Genomic DNA, 25,265 nt, shown 5'->3' on the forward strand with positions numbered 1-25,265 from the left:
TTTACAGTATGTACAGGCCGCGGACACGGGGACACGGCGAGGAGGTGGGTGGGTGGGTGGGTGGGTGGGGGGGGAATGGGTGTCCCCGCTTCCAAGCAGAACGCGAGAGCAAACACAACCCAAAATAAAGTGCTTCACTTCTTCCTTCCAGCGCAGGGGCTGTGTGAGGGCCAGCGGGGCCTCCTGCCCCCCTGCCCGCCCGCCGGGGGGGGGGGGGAGGGGGGTTGGCAGAGAGGGGACCTCGGAGGGGGAGGCGGGACGGGTCCGCAGCCTCCTGGACCAGTGTATGAGAGGTCCCGGGACAGCAGGGGGCGGGCGGGGGGGCCGCGGGGCGCCTGGCAGGATACCCCCCTTCCCGCCCCCGGGGCCCGGCAGCACCTTGGCCAGAGGAGCCCGGAGGACGGACGGGCGGTCGGGCGGGCGGGCGGGGGTCCCTGGAGCAGCAGCAGAGGGGAGAACCGGTCTGGGCTCCCAGCCGGAGGTCTCCCAGGCTGTGTGGCCCAGAGGCTCAGGGGAAGGGCCCCGGGTGCGGGATGCAGACCGGGGTGGACGGAGGAGAGGGGAGCGGCGGGCAGAGGGTCAGGGCAGGCCAGCCGGCCCCGTCCCCCCCAGGGGCCCCGCGCCCCCAGCCCCCTGCCACCTGCTGGGCGGGAAGGATCATTAGTCAAAGGGTAGTTAGTTCTGTGTGTGTGTGGACGTTTAGAAACTCAACTCGACTTCCTAAGCACAGTGGGGGGGGTGGGGTGGGGGAGAGGGACACAGGGAGGGGGGAGGGACCAGATAAGGGCATCCAAGCCCGTGAGTGGCATCGCTCTGAGCACGTGCCAACACGCACCGTCCGGGGGGGGCGGGGGGACCCCGGGGACCCCGGGGGAAAGGTGGGGGAGCGGCCCCCTGCCTGTGGGCCCGGCCGGCTCAGTGTGCGCGAGTGTGCTCGTGTGAGTGTGCGTGCAGCAATCGCGGGGCGTTCAGTGCATCGCGGGGCGCTGCCGTGACCTCCCCCGTGTCCGTGGTGGGGCGGGCAGGGCAGGGGGGGGCGGCTCCTCCTATCACTCAGCCGCACTGTCCAGCACCAGCGGGCCACCACAGCCCGTTGGGAGGGCGAGGGGGCCCCCCAAGCCCCAGCCCCAGCCCCAGCCCCAGCCCCAGCAGCAGCAGCAGCAGCAGCAGCCCGAGTCAGCGCCCCACGCTCACCGGCCAGGCGACCGGGGGTTGGGGGGGGCGGGGGGAAGCCCGGCCCTCCTGCAGGGGCCTGGCTCTCCCTCCTCCTAGGCAGCCGGGGCCCCGGGGAGCACGGGGAGCAGCAGGCCCAGGAGCAGGAGGCCTCCCAGGAGCAGCCGGGAGGCCGGGATCGGCCCCATGGCCGCGGCCGCCCGGCCGGGGGCCTCCTGCGTCCTGTCGTACAGATGCAGCTTGTCCTTGTCCGAGTGCAGCATCTTGACGTCCTCCAGCGCGTAGTAGGCGGCCAGCGTGAAGTTGGCGTCGCCCGTGGTGAGCAGGTCGAAGACGCAGGCCTGGTAGTACAGGTCCTCCACCGGCAGCCGCTCCTTGCACTTGGCCGCGGCCGTCTCGTAGGGGAAGGTGTCTGGGGCTGCGGCAGCGGCAGGCGCAGGCGCAGAGCCGGCCGCGGCCCCCGGCGGCCCCCCGAGGGGCTGGACGTCGATCTGCTGGCTCCGGGGGCAGCCGCGCAGGCAGAGGTAGAGGCCCTGGCCGCCGCCCTGCTCCTCCTCGGCGCGCACCACCTCCTCGGGCATGCGCACGGCGAAGGTGAGGTAGCGGCCCACCTGGCGCACCACGATGGTGGTGCCGATGTAGCGCGCCTGGATCTCCACGTGGCGGCCCGACACCTTCTCGGTGATGCGCAGGCTGTTGGCGCCGTGCTGGTCGCCGCCGTTGCGGGAGCCGTCGGCGAAGGCGGCCGGCAGCTCGTCCATCTCCGCCTGGTACACCTTCTGGTCCACGCACTCCGGGAAGTTCTTGAAGATGATGGTGAGCTGCGGGGGGACGGAGGGAGGGAGGGAGGGGGCGGGCGTGAGGGGGGGGAGAGAGAGGGGTGAGGCGGGGCGGGGACGGCAGGTGTGTGTGCGTGCGCGTGTGCATGTGTGTGCATGCGCGCGCTCGTGTGCATGTGTGCGTGTGTATGCATGCATGCGTGTGCATGCGTGTGCGTGCGTGTGCGTGCCTGTGCGTGAACGGGGGGAGACCCAGCCCCATGCTCGCAAGGCTCAGGATGCTCTCAGATGCCGCCCCTTCCAAATTTTGGCCCTAGATCCGCACCAGCTGCACTGTTAATATTTTCACTTAAAACAGCTTCCTCTTTTTACTCTAAAAAAAAATGGACTCAGGCTCCAGCCGGTTCGGCTCAGTGGACAGAGCGCCCGCTGGGGGCGGAGGGTCCCAGGTTCGATCCCGGTGGAGGGCACAGGCCCAGGTTTCGGGCTCCATCCCCAGCGTGGGGGTGTTCAGGAGGCAGCCGGTCCATGATTCTCATCACTGATGTTTCTCTCTCTCTCCCTCTCCCTTCCTCTCTGAAACCAATTTATATATATGTTCTATATATTCTAAGTCAAATATATATTTGACTTAGAATAGGAACTTTTTTTTTATTTTTTAAATATATTTTATTGATTTTTTTTTTTTTTCAGAGAGGAAGAGAGAGGGATAGAGAGTTAGAAACATCGATGAGAGAGAATCACCCATCAGCTGCCTCCTGCACCATCCCCACTGAGGGGATGTGCCCGCAACCAAGCTACATGCCCTTGACCGGAATCGAACCTGGGACCCTTCAGTCCACAGGCCGACGCTCTATCCATTGAGCCAAACCGGTCCCGGCTAGAATAGGGACTTTAGATGATGACTCTAGAAAACCCCGCAGCTCATTAACTATTGATATATAACTATATATATGTATATAAAACCATATAGAAAAATGAACCGTAAAAAACAAAAGCACAGCTAATGAAACACTAACGGTCATTTATCTGCTGTCATTTGCTGAATAACGGCCCCTGGTGCTCTGTGGGTGCTGTGGGACCATAGAGGAGGCCCCCGCCACTCCGTCCTGCTCCGAGCCCTCCCCCTCCTCCTCCTCGGACCCTAGGAAGCTGCAGCTCCAGCGCCCCCCTCTCCGCTCCGTCCGGGCTCCTGCCCTGAGGGAGGCCGCCGGCAGGGGTCCCCGAGGCGGGCCCGCCAGGGTGGTCCGGGCGGTGGGGGGTCCCGCTCGGGGGAGGGACTCCGGGGTCCCTGCCCATGCGCTCAGGGCCACACAGACACTGGGTGGGGGGCCGGGCCGTCTCCCCGAACAGGAAAGGCCGGTTCTGCCTTAGCCGCCATCCGTCCGTCGGCGGAGACGGTCTCCTGGAGGGCTGACAGGCCGCCTGCCTCTCCCTGGCACCGGTGCCAGGCCTCAACCACAAGCAGCGGCACGCCGGGGCCCGCGGAGAGCCGGGGGCACGCCGTCAGCGGGCCGGAGACGGGCAGAGCCTGGCCTCACCCACGTCTGTTCACGCAGCGCCCGCCCGCCCGCACACGCCAGGCCCGGCACCGGGGCCGTGTCCCCACCGAGGCCACATCTGGGAGGGGGGGGGCCCTCACAGATCAGGCAGAGGCAGAATGGTGAGTGCGACGGGGAGAGGGGGTGGGAGGCAGGGACCTCGAGATCCTCTGCTCCAGCAGCCTCAGTTTGCCGGCCTGCGAAATGGGTGCAGCTGGCACCGGTGGGAAGAGAGGAGGCGTGGAGGCACGCCCATGGGGGGGGGGGGTTGGGGAGGGGGTGGGAAGTTGGCTGAAACGGCCCAGATTCTGGTTATTCACCAGATCAGAGGATGGTCCAGTGGATGATGCCATCGCCATGGCAACGAGCAAGGGCCCCCCCCCCCCCCCGGACCGAGGCAGGCAGGAGGGGAGTGGGGTCACGTGGGGACAGGAGGGTCAGGCAGAAGCCCCCGGTGCCCCTCAGCCTGGCTCTGCTTCCTCCCGGGGGAGGGGGGGCTCGGGGCTGCCCCCAACCCCTCGGCCGGGCTCTGCGGCCGGCCTCTCCCGGCCTGGGGGGACACAGCGTGCTCAGGGCACAGGCTGCCAGGCCTTCCCCGGAGGCCCTGCTCAGAGGGGGCAAAGGGGCTGCAGAGAAGGCGGAGGGGGGTCCTGACGTGGTCGGTCCCCCCTTGGTCCTCGGAGGGCTGGGAGGGGGACAGGTCAGAGGCCAAGCCGGCCACACGTCGGCTGCCACCTCAGGGCCGGAGGCCGGGCGCCTGGCAGGGCCTCTGTGGGGCAGAGACCTGCTCATGTCCTGCCCAGCAGGGGGCTGGCCTCAGGAAGAGGCCCAGGAGGGAGTGCCCGCTGGCATAGGACAAGGAGGGACAGTGGGGGGGGGCAGGGGCAGCCCGGCACCCTTGTGGGCCAGCCTGGCGCCCTGGCAGCATGTCCTTCCCGGGGGGACCGGCCCTGAGGGGGCTGGACCGAGCCCCTGGCCACAGGACACCCTCCGGCGGTGAGGGCGGGAGGCGAACCCGCAGCGGACGGGCTGTCCCACCGCCTGGGCCACGGGGGTGCACACGTGAGCACACACACACATACATACACACGTGTGCACACACGTGCGCTACGGAAACCAGGCCCCCTCCCGCGCTCACCCTCACCACGTACAGTGCGTTAGGCGCGCCGGGTTACGCCCAAGGAAACGACCCTATACATCGATTCCTGCCCGACGGCTCTGACCCCCCAGAAAGCCGATTTCACCAGCCCCGAGGGGTGGCTGGTGGCCAGCGTTTTGAGAAACCCCCGCACTCTAGGCAACATTAAGACTCTCTAGAATAGGGGTGTCGAACTCAATCAGAGAAGGGGCCAAACTCTAAAATCCAGCCTAAATCGCGGGCCGAATGGTTTACTGAACAGTCATAAACTGTCATTGTGATGGAAACGCAGCGGAGTGCAGTGATGACAGCGCGGTGCGGGCCACATTGCAAGGCCTGGCGGGACGGATTTGGCCCCCAGGCCTTGTGTTTGACACATGTGCTCTAGAACGTTGCTTGTAAGTGATCTGCTCGTTTCCGAAAAGTAACGAGAACACGGTGGGTGCAGGAGGCCTCTGAGGGGGCAGGGGGCTGAGTCTGGGCCCCTCCCTGACTGCAGGGCCTGGGCGATGGGACCCCACAGGCCGCCCCAGCCCCAGCCCCACCCCCAACCTCAGCCCCAGCCCCAGCCCTATCCTCAGCCCCGGCCCCATCCTCGGCCTCAATCTCAGCCCCATCCTCCGCCTCAATTTCAGCCTCATCTCCATTCCCATCCCCATCCCCATCCCCAGCTCCAGCCCCAGCACCAGCCCTGATCCAGCCCCAGCCCCAGCCCCAGCCCCAGCCTCATCCTCAATCTCAGCCCCATCCTGGGCCTCAATTTCAGCCCCAGCCCCAGCCCCACCCCCACCCCCACCCCCATCCCCATCCCCATCCCCATCCCCAGCCCCAGCCCCATCCCCAGCCCCATCCCCGCCCCAGCCCCGGCCCCCCCCCTCACCTTGCTGGTGGCGGTGGCGGCCGAGCCGGGCAGCACGGGCGTGTTGGTGACCTGCACGTTCAGGTAGTTGTTGTCGATGAGCGGCCAGGCGCCCTGCACCTTGCAGGTCTGGAAGCGGTCGGTGAAGGTGCGCAGGTGCGGGTCCCCGAACAGGCCGCAGTGCGTGTAGTTGGCGCGCCGGGGGCCGCTGCGCTGCTCGTAGTGGCACACCTCGGGGCTGTCGGCGCGCTCCTGGCTGTCCCCGGGCCCCGCGGGCGCGGCGGGCGGCGGCGCGGGCGGCGTGCGCGGGCGCGGCGGCGCCGTGGGGCCCTCCCGGGAGCAGTTGTGCTGGCCCATGAGGTCCTCGATGCCATGGACGGCCGAGTGGTAGGCCAGGTCGCCGCGGCAGGTGCGCGCCGTGCGCCGCGTGCACAGCGCGTAGGTGCGCAGGGCCGCGCAGAACTCGGGCGCCGGGTCGTCCGAGGAGGCCGGCGAGGGGCCGCCCGCCGTGGCGCTCCAGAAGTCAGAGTTGCACTTGAGGATCTTGCAGGGGGAGGCGGCTGCGGGGGTGAAGGTGGGGTGGGGTGGGGAGAGCAAGGGACACGCCGTCAGGGTTGGGCATCCATCCTCGCCACCCACTCACTCACTCTGCAAACACGTGCCCCAACCCAGATGCTGAAATTAAAAAAAAAAAAAAAAAAAAAAAAAACCACCATCCGCCCCGGAACCGGTGTGGCTCAGTGGGTAGAGCCGGCCGGCCTGAAGACGGAAGGGTCCCCCGCCCGGTTCGATTCCGGTCAAGGGCATGGGCCTTGGTTGCCGGCACATCCCCAGGTGGAGGGCCGTGCAGGAGGCCGCTGGTCGATGGTTCTCTCTCATCGATGTTTCTAACTCTCTATCCCTCTCCCTTCCTCTCTGTAAAAAAAAAATCAAAATAAAAAAAAATCAGTAAAATATATTTTTTTAAAAATGTGAAAGAAAGAAAGAGGGGTGGGGGGCTGGAGGAGAAGAAAGAATTCAGAGCCAAGACTCAGGTTTGTTTAGAAGTCACAGAGGGGGCCGAAACCGGTGTGGCTCAGTGGGTAGAGCGTCGGCCTGCGGGCAGAAGGGTCCCAGGTTCGATTCCGGTCAAGGGCATGGACCTTGGTTGCGGGCACATCCTCGGTAGGGGGTGTGCAGGAGGCAGCTGGTTGATGTTTCTCTCTCATCGACATTTCTAGCTCTCTATCCCTCTCCCTTCCTCTTCTGTGGAAAATCTATAAAATATGATGAGCGACGGGGGGACAAGCAGAGGAGAATCCAGAGGCTGCACCGACCCCAGGCGGGGCGCAGGCAGGCCCCCCAGACCTGCTGGGGCTGGAGGGAACCCCTGGCAGGTGTCAGACCCCTCTGCTCTTGACGACGTGTGCGGCGAGGGCCACACAGCGCCCTCCTCTGCGCCATCGGCTTCAGCGAGAGCCTGACCCAGCGCTCGGCAAACTCAGGAGTCCACAGAGCCAGGTATCAGCGGCGCAACGACAGACGTGTCTTTGGAGAGAAGCATCTTTTAAAGTCAAACGTCTCCTAACGCCACGTCTTCAACACAGACGCGCCAGAGGCCGTGGTGTTTTCTGGAAGAGCCACCCTCCAGGGGCCGGAGAGCCGCGTGTGGCTCGCGAGCCGCAGTCTGCCGACCGCGGGCCTAATCGATCGCTCTGGGACCAACCTCCCTGTCGGCTTCTCGAGATGCGCCCCAAGCATCAGAACCTGGGGTCAGAGGTCACTGCTTTCCACCCGCAGGCATCTGCCCACTGCAGCACGGAACTGGGCCAGAGTGGGGCTGCCCCCTCGGCATCTCCAGCTGTGGGCCCACATCTGCCTCCCAAGGACTTTCAGGGGGTGAGAGCTCCATCCTTCTGCAGAACCGCCCAGAAAAACGTTGCATCCTGTATATCCTGAAGGCAGCCCTCAGTGTCAGTGGCCATCTTTCCCGGCCTCACCCCCTCGCCACTTGGTGGGGCCGGCTGACCTGTCTCACCCATGACACCCTGGCTCCGGAGCCCCCTCCCGCCCTGAGCACCCTCATTTTTTTAAAATTTAATTTTATTTTTTTTAAAATATATTTTATTGATTTTCCACAGAGAGGAAGGGAGAGGGATAGAGAGTCAGAAACATCGATGCGAGAGAAACATCGACCAGCTGCCTCTTGCACACCCCCCACTGGGGATGGGCCCGCAACCAAGGAACATGCCTTTGACCGGAATCGAACCCGGGACCCTTCAGTCCGCAGGCTGACGCTCTATCCACTGAGCCACACCGGTTTTGGCAGAGCCCTCATTTTTGCCCTGGAACCCTCGGCCCCCGCACGCCTCACGCTCCACGGCATGCCACGTATGTAACATGTCTCCGCCGGAGGAGGTGGGCTCCAGACGGCTTTGTTCTGGGCCTTTTCATAGCAAACCCAGCGCCTCTCGCTCAGAAAGAGGGAGGCAGGGAGCTGGGAGCACGGGCTGCACCGGGAGATGAAAATATTTACTCCTCTGAGCCCTCCTCTGAGCCGTTCATCAAGCCCAATCTCGGAGAATAGCCTTATTATGACCGTCTCGTTTGCATGACAAAGGAGCCCAATAAAACGTATTCTGCTGTGCGCAGAGGGGCCGGGAGGGACGGGGCCTGAGAAAGGAGCCCCAGGAATTCGGTGAGCCGCTCCGCTCTGCAGCCCGAACCCGGGAATAGAGACAATGCAATTTGCCACCAAGAAAAGCCCAATAGGCCAATAAATTACCCGCGTGCAAAGGGATTAGCTCAGGATTCAGATGCCGCCGGGCGGGAGGGGTGGGGTGGGCCCCGGGAACGGGGAAAACCTGCCTCTTCTTAAAGGGGTAAAGCGGGCGGCCTCCAGCTCCGGGGTGTGCATTGGGTGGAACATGCACGTCTCGCTGAAGGTTCTGGAGCAAGCCACGGAAGCTTCCAGAACGCGGAGCAAACACGTCTCAGCCGAGTGCTGAGATGCAACAAATGCAACGAGGATGGAAGAACGGAGGCTGGAGAGGGCATGGGGGAAACGGGGTTTAAAGAGGCCAGTCAGGCTAATTGCCGGTGGGTGAGCATGCAGCCAGGAGTTAGGGGCCTTGAGTGCCAGCTGTGCCCCTGATAAAGCCAACCTTGGGCAGAGGGGCTGGGATTCTGCAGAGCCTTTTTCTCTGGTCACCGGGCTCCCTGTTGGACTCCGCCACTAGGGGGCACTAGACGGAAGAGGGAGAGCTGGAGGCGCACACGGGTGTACCTTCTGTCTCCAGGCTGTTTCTCTTTTTTCTTTCTTTTTTTTAAAAAAAAAATATATTTTATTAATTTTTTACAGAGCGAAACAGAGGGATAGAAGGTTAGAAATATCAATGAGAGAGAATCATTGATTAGCTGCCTCCTGCACACCCCCACTGGGGATGTGCCCGCAACCAAGGTCCATGCCCTTGACCGGAATCGAACCCGGGACCCTTCAGTCCGCAGGCCGACGCTCTACCCACTGAGCCACACCGGTTTTGGCTGTTTCTCTTTTTTCTTTTAAATATATTTTGATTTGACTTCAGAGAGGAATAGAGAGAAGAGAGAAGAGAGAAACATCAATGACAAGAGAGAATCATGGATGGGCTGCCTCCTGCACGCCCCACACTGGGGATGGAGCCCACAACCTGGGCCTGGGCCCCGACCCAGGATTGAACTGTGACCTCCTGGTTCACAGGGCGACGCTCCACCGCTGAGCCACGCTGGATGGGCCCCAGGCTGTCTCTGTTCCCAACACCACCACCCGACAGTGGCCCTTGTCTCCCCTCCCCCATCACCCTCTCCCCCCACCCCCCAAGCATGGCTGGTGCCACTCAGAAGCACTGAGACCAGCCAGGCCCGGGGCCATCCTCATGGCCTGGGGCCCCCAAGCCTCTTCCTTTTGTCCTCCGGCCCCAGGGGTGGAAACCACCGCCTGCAGCTGTGTGCCGTCCCCTAGGTCACTGTTTCCCAAAGTGTGGTCCGCGGACCCCCGGGGGTACCGGGGGAAGAGTCTGGTGGGGGTCCGCGTTGCACCGGAGTTTGGTGGGGATGCGCCCTGCACTGTGCTTAGCGGCGCCTCATTCTACGTCCTCATGAGGACGAGGGGTCCTCAGCGTCACGGAAATGATAGAAGGGGGACACCTATGTCAAAAAGTTTGGGAAACAGCCGAGACCGGTTTGGCTCAGTGGATAGAGCGTGGTGGGCCTGTGTGACTGAAAGGTCCCGGGTTCGATTCCGGGCAAGGGCATGTACCTTGGTTGCGGGCACATCCCTGGTGGGGGGTGTGCAAGAGGCAGCTGATGGATGATTCTCTCTCATCGATGTTTCTAACTCTCTATCCCTCTCTCTTCCTCTCTGTGAAAAATCAATAAAATATATTAAAAAAAAAATAAGTTTGGGAGACCCTGCTAGGCTAGGCCAAGATCCCTCTGTGGACAGAGCCGTGTGCTTTTCAATCTCCTGACTGGTCCCCGAGGACTTCCCAGTAGATCCAGCTGATCGCACTCCCCCCTTAACCTCCCCCCCATAATTGCCAGTAAGGACAGGGCACACTCAGAACACTATTTTGGGACACAGTGTCGCTCAGGAGGCCACTGGCTCCAACTGGGATGGCAGCAGGCGGGGCTGGGAGGAGAGAGCGCTCAGTCCCCCCTACGCCACGCCCCGTCCTCCCTGGGGCAGCTCCCCTCTTCGGCAACAGGCCGGTGCGGGGCCTGAGGGTGGTCGCGGGGCTGGGCACCGGCCGGGAGGGCCGCCCTGCCTCCCCCAGCAGCGAGCGTGACACCCAGCAGGAGCGACGGCCGTTCTGCACCCTCTCCTGTCGCTCAGTTCTGAATCCGGGAGACCATACCCCTCCCCGGAGCTACAGTATTTGGTCAGCTCCGCCCTGGGAGGGGGGTGTGTGTGCTGGGGGCTCCTGGCTCCACAGATGCCCGGGGCTGCTTGCCTGTGTCTCCTGCGTCTCTCTCCCCCCCCCCCCCCCCCCCCCCCCGTAAGAATCCCGCTCCGTCGCCCTCACTATAACGTGCAGGTGTTTGGCATCAGACACCGAGAGGATCACGCCCAGGTGTCTTGGCTTTTGCCGCCTCACCGAACCTGCCTGCAGACGGGCCTGGTCGCCTTGCGGAAGCCGGTTCTCCCCGGCCCAGCCCCAAGATGGTCCCCGGGAACGACCAGCCTGAGGCTGCCCCCTGGAAGGCCCTGGGGGACCCTCTGGCACTGGCCTCACGGACAAAGAGCCAAAGAGCGAGGCCAGAGGAACGTTCTCGGTGAGTTGGGGGTGGAGGGAGGGGAGGATGGGGAGCTGGGGGTGAACTCCCCCCACGTATGCCAAGTGTGGGCAGGGGTGGTGGCTGCATGCCACACAGCGAGCGAGGCCGTGCCCCAGCCTCCGTGCGTGCCAAGTTGTTGCAAGAACCCACGCCGCCTGCCAGGGAAGAGGGCGCACCTCGCTTACAGAGACAACCGCCCCCGGGGGCCACGGCCACGGCCACCGGGACGGCCGGCCAGGCGGCTGGGCTCCTCCGGGCAGGGGGGACCCCAGGTGGGCCAGGGCCAGGGCCAGGGGAGGGCACAGGCTTCCATCCCACTAAGCCGAGCTCCGGGTTCTGCAGGAAGGAAGTATGGGCAGAGGAAGACAGCCCTTTTCAGACCTGAGGAAGCTTGCAGGTGGGCAGTCTGGTTTCTCTGCTTGGAGGCAGGCATACCTACCCCCCCCCCCCCGGAGCCCAGGGCCGGCTCCAGGGCTGCTAACTTTCCACCCTGGCTCTGCTCATCTGCTCGGCCACTCCAGGCCAGCATGCGTGTGAAGTGGCTTTTCTCCCTCGCCGCCCTCCGCCGCCTTCCTCCTGCGGGGGGAGGGCCGGCCGGTGCAGGCCAGCTGGGCACGGGCCCAGGGTTCGAGCACAGCTACACCCACACCCCCCACATCCACACACACACACCCACACCCACAGATCCACACACACACACACACACACACCCACACCCACACACACAGATACACACACACACACACAGATCCACACACACACACAGATCCACACACACACACACACACACACAGATCCACACCCCCCCCACACAGATCCACACACACACACACACACACACACCCACATCCACACACACACACACACACACACATGCACATCCACACCCACATCCACACACACACACACACACACACACGCACATCCACACTCACATCCACACACACACACAGATCCACACCCCCCCACACACAGATCCACACACACACACACACCCACATCCACACACACACACACACTCACATCCACACACACACACAGATCCACACACACACACACATACACACACACATACACACACACACACACACACACACCCCACAGATCCACACATACCTCCCCACACCCACATCCACACACACACAGATACTCCCACACACACCCCCACACACACCCCCACACCCACACACCCACACACACACACACAGATACACCCACACACACACACACACACAGATACACCCACACACACACCCACACACACACACACACACACAGATACACACACACACACACAGAGACACACACACACACACACACAGACACATACACACACACACAGATACACCCACACACAGAGACACACACACCCACACCCACACACACACACAGATACACCCACACACACACCCACACACACACACACACACACACAGATACACACACACACACACAGACACACACACACACACACACACACCCGGTGTGAGCTGTGATCCTGGGCTGCCCCGTAGCAGGGGGAGCAGTGATGGGCTCCGTTCTGCAGGGCCCCGGGCGCAGAGAGAGGGGCCGCTCGAGCGAAGGGCGGGTGAAAGGAAGGCCTGAGCGAGGCCCAGAGGACGCAGTCTGACTCCAGAAATGAGCGCGGGACAGCCCTGGCGGCCGGCTTTCCCGGCCCGCGCCTGGGTGGCACCTTGTGTGGAACGCCGAGCCAGGGGCGGGGAGGGAACAGAGAGGAGCCTGGGAGGAGAGAGGAGCAAGAAGGCCCGACCCCTGGGAAATGTGCTGAGGGCGGGGGGGGGGGAGAGGTTCTCATCTCTCTGACCGCATGCTGCAGAGGGCATGGTCTCCAAGCCTTAGTTTCCCCACCGAGGACTAACATTTAAAATATATATATTTAGTTATTCCGGAGAGGAAGGGAGAGGGAGAGAGAAGCATCAATGATAGAGAATCATGGATCGGCTTCCCCCCCACCCCCACCACTGAGGATGGAGCCTGTAACCCCGGCATGCGCCCTGACCGGGAATGGAACCGCGACCTCCTGGTTCGTGGATGGACGCTAACCACCGGACCACACCAGCGGGGCGAGGACTAACATTTTGACAACAGCTGCGGCCTAAGAGGAAAGGGGAGAATTCTCAGAGCAGCCATCTCCCCGAGCATCAGAACGGCCTGGTTCGAGCAGAGACCACGGGGTCCCTCCCAGTGTGCCCGTCTAAGACATTCCCGGGGGAACCGCACTTTGAGAACCGCCATATGTTGCCGTAGGAAACGCGCCAACGTTTCCGGACAACGTGCGCCTTGGGTGGGTTTCTCTTAGGGACCTGGTTTAAGAAGCCCCGACGGCTTCCGCGTTTCAACCGCATCCATTCATTGTGTCCGGAAGAGGATGCTGTTGGTTCTGAGCAGTCTTTTCTGCCCTGGTTCGCCCCTGCCCCCCCAACCCCAGCTAGACCTGGCTCCCCTGCCATCCGTTAAAGGCACAGTGTCCGCCAAGCAGACACCCTCACAGCCCAGGGGACACGAGGGAGCCCCTTTCCCTTTACCTGACGGCCTTGCTCGGAGAAGGCCCGCCCCCCACCCCAATGCCACTCAAGCCAGGGGCCCAGTGGGTGTGGCAGATGCCAGCCTTGCTCAGAGAAGGCCCGCCCCCCCCACTGTCACTCAAGCCAGGGGCCTAGTGGATGTGGCAGATGCCCGCCCCCCCCCAATGTCACTCAAGCCAGGCCCAGTGGGTGTGGCAGATGCCAGCCTTGCTCTGAGAAGGCCCGCCCCCCCACTGTCACTCAAGCCAGGGGCCCAGTGGGTGTGGCAGATGCCAGCCTTGCTCTGAGAAGGCCCGCCCCCCCCCAATGCCACTCAAGCCAGGGGCCCAGTGGGTGTGGCAGATGCCAGCCTTGCTCTGAGAAGGCCCGCCCCCCCACTGTCACTCAAGCCAGGGGCCCAGTGGGTGTGGCAGATGCCCGCCTTGCCCAGAGAAGGCCCGCCCCCCCCACTGTCACTCAAGCCAGGGGCCCAGTGGGTGTGGCAGATGCCAGCCGTGCTCTGAGAAGGCCCGCACCCCCCAATGTCACTCAAGCCAGGGGCCCAGTGGGTGTGGCAGATGCCAGCCTTGCTCTGAGAAGGCCCGCCCCCCCACTGTCACTCAAGCCAGGGGCCCAGTGGGTGTGGCAGATGCCAGCCTTGCTCTGAGAAGGCCCGCCCCCCCACTGTCACTCAAGCCAGGGGCCCAGTGGGTGTGGCAGATGCCAGCCTTGCTCTGAGAAGGCCCACCCCCCCAATGCCACTCAAGCCAGGGGCCCAGTGGCTGGAACGAGGACATGCAAACAGTCTTCAGGGACACAGCCCCGCCATCTTTCTCCACGTGACCCCGTCCCACTGCACGTGGGCTCCTGGGGCGCCCTCCTGGCGGCCGTGCCAGCGGACGGGCATCCGACTGACCCGGGCTTCCGGTCCGGCCCACCTGTTGGCAGCGGGAGGGCCGTGGCCTGACACCAGGGCGTCCCTGCCTGTCCCTGCACCCCACCCTGGGCCAGAGCCCCCTCTGCTCCCGGGACCTCCACCCTGCCCTCCCTCGGACTTGAGGTCTCCTCCCCCACACCCCCGCTAATGCACCAGGGCCCCGATGGCCCGTCTGTGCTGGGGACATAGCTCATTCCGCCTCTTCCCGAAGAAACGGTCTCTGACCCAGGTTTCTGCAGCCCCCACCCCAGCCCCCACCCCCAGCCTATTGAGTCTGGGCTCCTGGAAGCTCGGGTTTCAGTGAGGTGGGCAATCCCACCTTAAAGGCAGCTGTCCGGGCCTCACATTAGCAGCAACCTTAGCCGGTCGGCCTGACAGTGGCCGCAGCGCAGCGGTATCTGCTCCATCGGCCGGGTTTGGGTTACGGACGGGCCCCGAGAAACGGGCTCCTTGGAAACGAGAGTGATGGAATTCGGGGGTGGGGGGTGGCGAGTTTAGAGAACTCCCCCACCGGCCGGCTCTCCCCCCAGACTACCCGGGGACGCTTCAAACTGGGAAACAAGGAGAAATGAGAGAAAAAAAGCAAAACAACCTCCCAACAAAAGCATCCCTCGGAGGGAGTTCCCCTTCCTTCTTTCCTCCCTGTCCGGCCCCAGAAGTTAATGGGCGGGCGCTGCTGCCGCTTTAAGAGCAAGGAAGGTGTTGTTTTAAGGGCCTCTAAGACCCCCCTTCTCAATTTCAGCTCGGAGGGAAAGCTGAGATCACATCGCCCCTCGGTGGCTGGCTGGCTGTGGCTGGCGGGGCTGGCCGGGCGGGGCGCGGGGCGGGCGGGGACAAAAGCCATTTATCAACCCATCTGCTAGGACACCCCCATGGGCCGGATCGTTATCTGGACCGAACTGAGTTGCACAGGCTGCTGCAGACGCCACCAGCCCCCCAAAAGCAGGGGAACCTCGCTTTCAAGGAGAGGGTCGTCTTAAATTTAATTTTTTTTTTTTTTTAGTTCTTGGGAAGGAACCAAGACAGCCTTTCAGCCAGACCGCATTGTAGATGGAGAAATGATCTTTTTTTTTTTTTTTAAATGGGGTGGTGGTGGTGGGGGGGCCGGTATAGGACTGACCCCCTGCTGTCTGACCCGCTGAGGGGGTGTCAGCATCTCCAGGGCGGGCTAGGGTGCAGGAGGAGGAGGGCGGGCGAGGGTGCAGAAGGAGGTCCGAAGCTTTTTGGGGCACTGACACCCCGCGTCCCCTCGTCCTCAGCCTGGGCTTCCCCGGTGGAATCCGGGGCTGGGAGCAGGTGAGGGCTCTGGGTGGGGGGCACCCTCAGGGATGGGCTGCACCCCGAGGCCGCAGGGGACCCCCCGAAACAGGGAGGGCCAAGGTGAGGAGGTAAACTAATCCCAGACTCCTTCCGCCAGCCACCGCCTGTGCCGCCTGCCTGCCTGCCTGCCTTGCCTGCCTGCATGGTCCCCCCACCCCACCCCTGGAGCGGCAGCCTGCAGCCCGGACTGCCCGGACGGCCCAGTTCTGCCAGTTTCTGAAACCCAGTTGGCTGGGGAGCAAAACAAAACAACTGCAGCCCCTCCGGGTCTCTCTCGCTCAAGTCCCTTCTTGCAGAGCGCGGGGCTGCGTGCGTCCGCGTTGGGCTGCGTGCGGCGCGAAACACGCTCAAAAAACGCTCGCATTTTCGCCAAGAAGATACCTCGGTGGCCAGTGGCCACCCAAGGGCACCAGCCGGGGGGATCCCGCCTCGGCTCAGGGGACCCCCCCCCCCCCCTGGCCCTCACGCTGAGGCTCACGTGCATGCTTTTACCAAGAAGAGAAAGGGGGAAAAACACACACACACACACACACACACAAAACAACCACACGGTATAAAGGGTTTTCCACCGGCGTGTCCCAGCTGCGAGCAGCATACATATGGCCGAAGTGAAATAAAAGTTTTAGGCAACGTTATACAGAACGCCGAGCAGGCGTTTGGGTTTCGGGCCTTCCCCCTCCCCTCCCCCAGAAAGGAGGGAAGAAGGAGAAGGAAGAAGAAGGAAGAAGGAGGAGGAGAAGGAGGAGGAGGAGGAGGAGGAGGAGAGGAGGAGGAGGAGGAGGGAAAAAAAAGTCAAGAAACCGGAGCGTTTGGGAGCGAACAAACGCTCCTCAGTGGAGTTGGCCTCCCTTCCCCCAACGAAAACAAGAGGGCCCGGGCTCGGAGGAATTTGAAAGCAGTGATCTGCCAAAAACATTGTAAAAAACTATGGAGGATTCATTGGAAACAGATGGGCTTTTTTTTCGGCTTTTAATTCCCAAACCCTCTCCCCTCTCGGACACCCGTCAAAACAAACGGGGGGGGCTATGCGGGGCTGCGGGGTGCCCCCGGCCCAGGGCTCCAGGGCGCAGGGTCCCCCAGGAGAGGGTGGCGGAGGCAGGGGGACCTGGCCAGGACCTCCGGGGTGCCTCGGGGGGGGGGGCACCCCTGGACGCCCACTGGGCAGGTTTGCAAAAAGTGGGGGGCGAGGAGCTGGGTAAAGCATGCTCCCCCCTCTGTGCCCCGAGGCTGTGCCTCCCCTGCACCCCTCCCTCCAGGGCCCCTCTAGGGGGCACGTCCCTGCTCCCCGCTTTTTTGGGAACTTAGGATGCACCTTTGGCCCAAGACCAGAGACCTTTTGGTCCCGTGCAGCCCGATGAGGAGGTCCCCCCTGGAGCTCCTGGGCATCCCCGCGCCTCCCGAGGCGAAGAGGGCGAGACAAAGACGGGGGGGGGGGGGGGGGGGGGAAGGGGAGGCCGGATCCCCCCCAAACGGGGCGCCACTGACCCGCTTGGAGACCAGGCGTCTTACCTGCGGGGAAGCTGCAGAGGAGGAAGGCGAGGGTCGGCCAGAATCCCAGGGCTGATGATGACGGTGCTGCCCCTCTCCCCATACCCATCCATCCAGCTCGGCCTGTGACCACTAGCCTCTCCCTGGAAAGAGGAGTTTTCAGAAGAAGAAGAAGAAAAAAAGAAAAGGCAGAAGATGAATCGCGCTGCGCAGCCTCGCTCCGCCGGCGGGAGCAGCGAGCCGGGGCGGCTCGGTCCCCCACTCGGCCCCGCGGGCGGCCCGGCGCGCCCCCTCCTCCGCGCGCGCCCCGCCCTCGCCATCATCCATCACCGGGTCCCCCCGCCAATGCCCGCCCGGCCCCGCCGCCCGCCCCCTCGGGCTCGGGTTTCAGCGCCGCCCAAGACGGGTGGAGGGAGGAGGGAGGAGCGCTGGGCCGGGAGGACCGCGGAGGCGCCGGGCTGCTGGGCTGCTGGGACCTCAGGGACCCCGGGATACGGGGCTCCCCACGCAGAAAGCACGCAATCCCCGGGCCAGCTGGCCCTGCAGAATGCGAGGCCCCAGATCCCCCCCCCCCCCGCCCCCGCCCTCCCACTTCACCCTCCAACCGTGTCTGGAGACAAACCGGGGTCCCCCTCTCCGGCTAGACAGCGCCCCAAAGCCGCTCCTGCCTCTCACTGGGTGCAAAGCGGCTGCAGATCCGCTCCCCAAATTGGTCCCGGGTCAGGCGGGGTGGCTCTCAGGGACTCAGCCAGGGGTGCACCTGGAGGCCCAGCCCGGCCCGCCGTGGCCCCGGCCACCCACCCACCCACCCGGCCTGGCACTTGCCCCAGCCGAGCTCCAGAGCTGAGGGCATGGAGACAGCGGTCCCCGCGCTGCTCGGGGCCCTGCCACTGAGGCGGCGGCTCTGGGGAGGGCATCGTCGGGGCGATGGTGACTCCCTTCACCCTCCACGCGGTCGCCTGTGTTTCTAGGAGAGAAGGTGCCTCCTCCCCAGGGAGCCCGGAGCCCCGCCGTGCTCCTGCCCCGGCTCCCGGGCTATTTAAGAGCCTGACAGCACCCCTTGAGCATCGTCTGGACGGAGCACAACGACGCCGGAGCAAGTGTTTTCAGTCAAACCCATTCCTCTCCCCCCCTCCCCTCCCCTCCTCACTTGCAAGCCCCGCTCATCTGGTTCTTTGGAAGAGAGTGCCTAGTTTTTGTCCAATTTCGACGTTGCTCTTAAGCACTATCACAGTCCTCGCTCGCTCTCTCTCGCTGCCTGCCGGAGGCCACACAGGCTGCAGGGCGCTCCGCCTGCCAGGAGGGGAGTCTGGCTCAGGGAGGAGCGAGCTCTGGGCCTGGGCAAGAGGAAAGAAAGCCCCCGAGAGATTGCAAGGCACAACCCCGAATCTGGCTCCAGAACAGGTAAGGCCTCAGCCGGCTGCTGTCACCTCGGGGCTCAAAGCCACCAGAGCCTCTCGGCTCGCCTGGCTTTACAGCCACCATCTTTCCCTCCAACAGTGAGGCCTCCGTCTAGCAGGTTCTGCCTAATGATTGACCCCCCTTCACCGGAAGCCCTGGTGTGCACACCGCTACAGGTCTGCCCACTGAAATCCAGGGGCCACACGGCGTTCCTCTGAGGGTTGGCCCAGCTGAGGCGGGCACAGAGCCAGCCTGCACAGAAGCATCTTATAGGGCCTGAGCTTCCCTATAATGCAAGAGAAGAGACCCTTTCGTATTCCCACCGGCAAATGCACCACCACCACCAACAGCAGCAGCAGCAGCAGCAGCAGCAGCAGCAGCAGCTTTGCAGCACCTCCAGGCCAGGAACACAGCAGAGACCTGCAAGCATTGGGCTGGTGTGGCTCAGTGGTCGAGCGCCGGCCTAGGAACCAGGAGGTCACGGTTCGATTCCCGGTCAGGGTATGTGCCCGGGTTGCAGGCTCGATCCCCAGTGTGGGGCGCCCAGGAGCAGCCAATCAATGATTCTCTCTCCTCATTGATGTTTCTCTCTCACTCCCTCTCCCTTCTTCTCTGAAAAACAACAAACAAACAAACAAAAAACACCCTTCCAGCCCTGCCCTGGCCCAAGACTGAACCTTTGAAAGCAAGACTTCTGGTCTCTGCACCCCAGTTTCTTCATCTGTAAGGGATCAGAGATCATCATCATCATCATCTGGCCACTGAGTGTATATTCTACCAAAGTGACTATCACAAACGGCTCTTCCTAGATGGCCGGGTGCCCTTTGTGGGTCAGGAGCCCACACAGCATGTCTGACCTTGGGCACAGACCTGGCAGGGAAGGAGGGTTGCTCATTTTGGCCACTAGGCACCATCGTCATCTTTTTTTAAAAATATTTTTATTGATTTTTTTTTACAGAGAGGAAGAGAGAGGGATAGAGAGTTAGAAACATCGATGAGAGAGAATCATCGATCAGCTGCCTCTTGCACACCCCCTACTGGGGATGTGCCCACAACCAAGGTACATGCCTTTGACCGGAATCGAACCTGGGACCCTCCAGTCCGCAGGCCGACGCTCCATCCACTGAGCCAAACTGGTTTCGGCACCACCACCACCACCACCACCACCATCTTGAATGACCACTGGCCCCTGCCCTCCAGGTAGTCCCAGGGTCGATAAAAGCACATATAAAACCAGTCAGTCAACCAACCAAGCTATCCAGCTGCCTCCCATTTTACCCAAGACGGCCAGCCACCTGCTCCCTGCTCCCTCCCCAGAGAGCACTTCCTGCTTTTTCTCCTCTCTCAGCGGACGGTCCGAGGTCCTGGCAGGAGCGCAAATGGATCCAAGGGAAGAACCTGGTTTACCAGCCGAAGGGGACGCACAGATGGAAGTACAGCCGGGATGACGTGTAAAACAGCCCACGTGGGGAATGCCAAGGGTCTACCAGCTGCGTCCCCTCTGGGACTTCCGCTCCCATGGGGAGACGCTCATGTCCCTTCTCACAGCACGCACCCTTGTCTCGAACCACCCCCCTGCAGAAGGCACGTGGCCTGCCAGAAGCCACCCTGCTTGCTGACTTGCGGGTGGCTTGGCTGTCACACCACCTCCGATGAGCTCACCAACTCCTCCCCAGGCACCGGAGTATCTGGGGCAAAATGCTCCTCCTCCAGGAACCCCACTCCCTCCGTGTGCTTATTCTCTTGCTCTGAACAGACGTAAAGACTCCCCCGGCCTCAGCCCAGCTGTGGGGAGAGCCTGCTGGGTGGCCTGTGACAGTTTCTAGGGCTGTGTTTCCCTGATATTTGGGGTTTAAGCTTCCCCTCTTCCACCTTTTCACACCTTTCCTTCTTGACCTGGAAGTTTCTCAGTAAGCTCCTGGGGCAGTCACTTTCTCTCCCTCTCTCTCTCTCTCTCTCTCTCTATCTCTCTCTCTCTCTCTCTTTTTAAAGATATAGTTTTACTGATTTCAGAGAGGCATGGAGAGGGAGAGAGAGATAAAAGCATCCACGATGAGAGAGAATCATCCATATCGGCTGCCTCCTGCACGCACGCCCCCTGTTTGGGATGGAGCCCGCAATCTGGGCATGTGTCCTGACCAGGAATCGAACCGTGACCTCCTGGTGCCTAGGACAACGCTCAACCATTGAGCCACACTGGCTGGGCTATCCCCTCAGCTTCTCAACCTGCGGGATCATGGCCTGGCTGCCTCGGGGGGCTGATCTTCTGGCTTCGGGGACCCCCTATCTCCAGGGAGCCTGTGAGCTGGTATTGACTGTGCACCTAACTGGCCTTGCCCACCCCTGACCACGTGAACATGTCGCTGAACAAGTGGGGAACGTCTTTGGAAGAGTGACATTCTGTGCTTTCGTGTCAGCCTGAGGTTCAGTGCCCTGCATACCTGGGGCCACACCTTGGGAAAACACTGGGCCGCCTCTCGTTCTAAAGCAGCGTTTGGGCCCCGGTGTTTACCTCTCCCCGTTCCAGAATGTTCTCGGGAGGAGAACCAGCTTGGAACCACTGTCGCACCGAGAAGGCGAGCATCCAGACGCACAGGGAGCCTGTGTGTGTGTCTCTCTCGGATCCGGCCGGAGCGTTTTTGGATTAATGAACTATTTGGTGCCAAGCGCACATAGCACAGACACTTAGCCACGGGGAACAGATAACCACGTTATTCATCAAGTTCAAGGTTGTTTGGAGAGAGGCTCCCCAGCGGATGGGAGGCGGGGAAGGGCACCGATCCGGAGGGAACAGACGTGTCAAACGTACGTGACCGTCCCCTCCGTCCGCCTCCGTGGCTTTTCTTCTTAAAATCGGTTGGAACCCAGCCGAAACCGGTTTGGCTCGGTGGATAAGATAGAGCGTCAGCCTGAAGACTGAAAGGTCCCGGGTTCGATTCCGGTCAAGGGCATGCGCCTTGGTGGCGGCGTCTGGCTTTTTCTGACCGTGTGATCTTGAGACGGCCAAGACACAAGGCCAGGTGCGCTTCGGGATAACAGGGAAAGGAAGCATCTGGAAACCAGCAGACGACGTGAGCTGCCCTGGCTGAATTAAAAATAACACGAACTCCCATGTCCGCCGTTTCAGGGTACAATGACCCCCCAAACTCAGCGATGAGGGGCAAGGAGCAGGTCCGGGCCTGTGAGAGGATGCCCCGAGGAACCTCATCACAGGTTCCACAGGTGAGTGTGACCTGGTGTGCAGCCCTGGGCAGGGCGGTCCATGCTTTTATCCCACCGCCCTGTTCACGTTGCTCCTTCCTAGCTTTACAGCTGAGGGAGGGAACACATGCCTGCCATCTGAAGGGGGCTGGAGAGCAGGCAGACGGGGAAGCCTGGAGCTCCCTGTCTCAGGTTCGAGGTCTGCTCAGTGTGTGGAGGGAATGAACAGCGATGGCGTTTGGAAAGCAGGGGCCTCCGCCTGCAGAGCCGCAGGAACACGGCAGACGCCTATGCTATAGCTGACCTTCCCTGTGGGATTGAGAATCAAGTTCGAGGACGATGCTCTTTTTTTTTTTTTTTTTTTTTTTTTTTTTAATGGAAGGTGACTCTGGAGTCTTCCAGAGGAAGTAAGTGTCACTGGCCTCAAAAATTTTAGATTTTTTCAAACGTAGGGAATGCTATTTTAAATATATTTTATTGGCCGAAACCGGTTTGGCTCAGCGGTAGAGCGTCGGTCTTCGGACTGAAGGGTCCCAGGTTCGATTCCGGTCAAGGGCATGTACATTGGTTACGGGCACATCCCCGGTAGCGGGTGTGCAAGAGGCACCTGGTCGATGTTTCTCTCTCATCGACGTTTCTAGCTCTCTATCCCTCTCCCTTCCTCTCTGTAAAAAAATCAATAAAATCTATATTAAAAAATATATATATATATTATTGATTTTTTACAGAGAGGAAGGGAGAGAGATAGAGAATTAGAGACACCAATGAGAGAGAATCATCGATCAGCTGCGTCCTGCACGCCTCCTACCGGGGATGTGCCCGCAACCAAGGTACATGCCCCTGACCGGAATCGAACCCGGGACCCTTCAGTCCGCCGGCTCACGCTCTATCCACGGGAAGGCAAGCCATCCACCTTTCTACGTGTCTATTCAGAGAGGAGTCACCTGTCCGCCATCTGGGAGGGAAGGAAGGATGGCAGCGGGGCTGGTGAGAAAAGGAGACAGGAGGCCTCTCTTACCAGCATCCCTGCGCAGAGGGTCTCACCCCTAGCGGCTGGATAAATAAATTTGGGGGCCACTATCGTCCCGGTCAGAGCAGGGGGCACCCAGCTCATTGCTAATCCCAGCAACACAGAGCTCCCTGGATGTGGGGTGCCCCGCCCCAGGGCCTGCCTCCGCTCTGCTCCATACCCAGCGAAGTCTGCCCCATTGTCACTGGAGTCTACGTCCCTTTATATATTTTTTAAAAATATATTTTATTGATTCTTTTCAGAGAGGAGGAGAGAGGGATAGAGAGCTAGAAACATCGACCAGCTGCTTCTTGCACACCCCCTACCGGGGATGTGCCCGCAACCAGTGTACATGCCCTTGACCGGAATCGAACCTGGGACCTTTCAGTCCGCAGGCCGACGCTCTACCACTGAGCCAAACCGGTTTCGGCTCTACGTCCCTTTATAAAGGGGCTTGTCTGTCGCCAGCCATGGCCGTGGAACGGCAGGAAGCCTCTTCTCTGTAGATGGACAGACGGCTTTGTTGTTACCCTGCACGGTCCCTGCGCAGACTGGTGAGAGACCCCTCCAAGGTCTCTCCTCCAGCTGCCCTGCCGACACAGCCGACCCCCCTTTCCGGGGATGGCGGCTCAGGATTCCCGGGAAAACCCACTCGGGAGAAGAGCAAGGTCCGTGGGTGGATTTTCCCAGCTCTCCGCCGTAGGTGCCTGCAGACGGGCGCCCTCTTACCGGCAGGTGCCACGTTCTGGGATTGATTATTGCTCTCCCTGGGAGGCCTGTTCAGGCCTCCTGGCCTGCCACAGAAGATACCTCTGGTCCAGAACCCAGCAACCTTGCAGCCTCAGGGAGCTGGGAGCTCACCGTTTTCCTCTAGATGGCGCGATTTCCCCTAATTCGTCCGCAGGACACCCTCCTTATAACATACACACAACCCAACGCCTTTGGACACCACAGGGCATACATACATACATACTAGCGGCTACAAGGCCCCCATTAAAAAAAAAAAATCACCATCTGGGGGAACTGATCCTACCTCCAAGCAAATGCAATGAATATGCATGAACAGGATGCACCCCCACCTCGACCCTCCCCCTACAAACACCTGCCCCCCTGCCCTCCAGGACAGGAGCTGGGTGCAGAGTCACCGCCCTGCATGGCCCGAACCGAAGGTTCCAACCACCATTCGGGGGGTGCAAGGGACCCTTGGGCATCCCAATCCTTAGCGCACATGTCCCGATGCACCTGCGCCCCCTGCAATGGGCAGCGGGGACCCCAGCCCAGACCCAGACTCGGTCCTGCCCCGATGCCCCCGGGGGCACAGGCGCTCCCTCCCGGCTGGCTCTGCAGCCGGCTTAGGAAGCCCGGCTCCAGCAGGAGGAGGAGGAGGAGGGAGCCCGGGCCGAGCTGGGACAGCCCGGGGTGGCCGGCTCCGTCCCAGGCTCCCGGGAGGAGGAGGAGCCGGTGCAGCGGGACACGGGGAGCTCCCGGCCCCGCACACAGTGGCCACGTCCACCCGGCTCTCCAACCGCGCGCGCCAGAGAGCCTTTTAGGAAAGGAAAAAAGAAAAAAAGAGCGGACACCAAACCGCAAAAACTTCGCTGCCAAGAGCCAGAGCCATCGGGGCGCAGCGAGGCTCCCGATCCGGGCAGGAGGAGACGTGGGGTGGGGAAGGAGCCCCCCATCAGGGCGCCTGGGGAGCCAGGTCCCCTGCGCGCCCGGCCCCGCGCTTACCTTGGCGGCCGCATGGGCGGAGCGGGGGTGCCGGGGCGCCCCGGGGCGCGGAGGGCGGCGGGCGGGAGGCGCCTGGGGCTCAGCGGCGGCCCGGGGTGCGCCGCCCGCTCCGGGGCTGCATGCCCGGGCGCCGCGGCCAGTGCGTCCTCGCCCCGCGGCTCGGGCGGCGCAGCCCGCGCTCCGGAGGGAGGGAGAGGACTGCCTGCCGCGGCGATGGATGGCTCCGGGCCGCCCCCGCCCTCCGCCCGGCCAGCCGCCGCCTCCAGAGCTCAGCGCTCCGAGGGGAGGGGGCGGCGCCCCGGGCAAGGGCGGGGGGCGAGGAGGAGGGGAAGGAGGAGGAGGAGGAGGAGAAGGAGGAGCAGGAGGAGGAGGAGATGGAGGGGGGGGAGGAGGAGGAGGAGGAGGAGATGGAGGGAGGGGGAGGAGGGGGAGGAGGAAGAGGAGGAAGGGGAGGAGGAGGAGGAAGAGGAGGAAGAAAAAGGACAGAAGGAGGAGGAGGAAGAGGAGGAGGAGGGGGAGGAAAAGGAGGAGGAGGAGGAAGGGGAGGAGGAGGAGGAAGAGGAGGAAGAAAAAGGACAGAAGGAGGAGGAGGAAGAGGAGGAGGAGGGGGAGGAAAAGGAGGAGGAGGAGATGGAGGGAGAGGGAGGAGGAGGAGGAGGAGGAGGAAGGGGAGGAGGAGGAAGAGGAGAAAGAAAAAGGACAGAAGGAAGAGGAGGAAGAGGAGGAGGAGGGGGAGGAAAAGGAGGAGGAGGAGGAGGGGGAGGAGGAGATGGAGGAGGAGGAGGAGGACAAGGAGAAAGGAGGAGGAGGAGAGGGAGGAGAGGGAGGAAGAAGGGGAGGAGGAGGAGGAGAAGGAGAAGGGGGGAGG

At 62.3% G+C, this 25,265-nt stretch overlaps 1 protein-coding gene across 1 annotated transcript; it reads right to left on the bottom strand.

Moving 5' to 3' along the window:
• On the bottom strand, positions 1-24,655 carry RGMA (repulsive guidance molecule BMP co-receptor a). The gene is made up of 4 exons (XM_036411787.2): positions 24,398-24,655; positions 17,077-17,198; positions 5,512-6,050; positions 1-1,994 (listed from the first exon to the last, which is right to left on the bottom strand). Exons 1-4 carry the CDS (start codon positions 24,409-24,411, stop codon positions 1,269-1,271), a joined length of 1,401 nt encoding a protein of 466 aa, XP_036267680.1. The 5' UTR covers positions 24,412-24,655; the 3' UTR covers positions 1-1,268.
• Positions 24,656-25,265: the final 610 nt, after the last annotated feature.

This window comes from Pipistrellus kuhlii, unplaced genomic scaffold, assembly GCF_014108245.1.
Source record: "Pipistrellus kuhlii isolate mPipKuh1 unplaced genomic scaffold, mPipKuh1.p scaffold_m20_p_42, whole genome shotgun sequence".
Lineage (NCBI taxonomy): Eukaryota > Metazoa > Chordata > Mammalia > Chiroptera > Vespertilionidae > Pipistrellus > Pipistrellus kuhlii.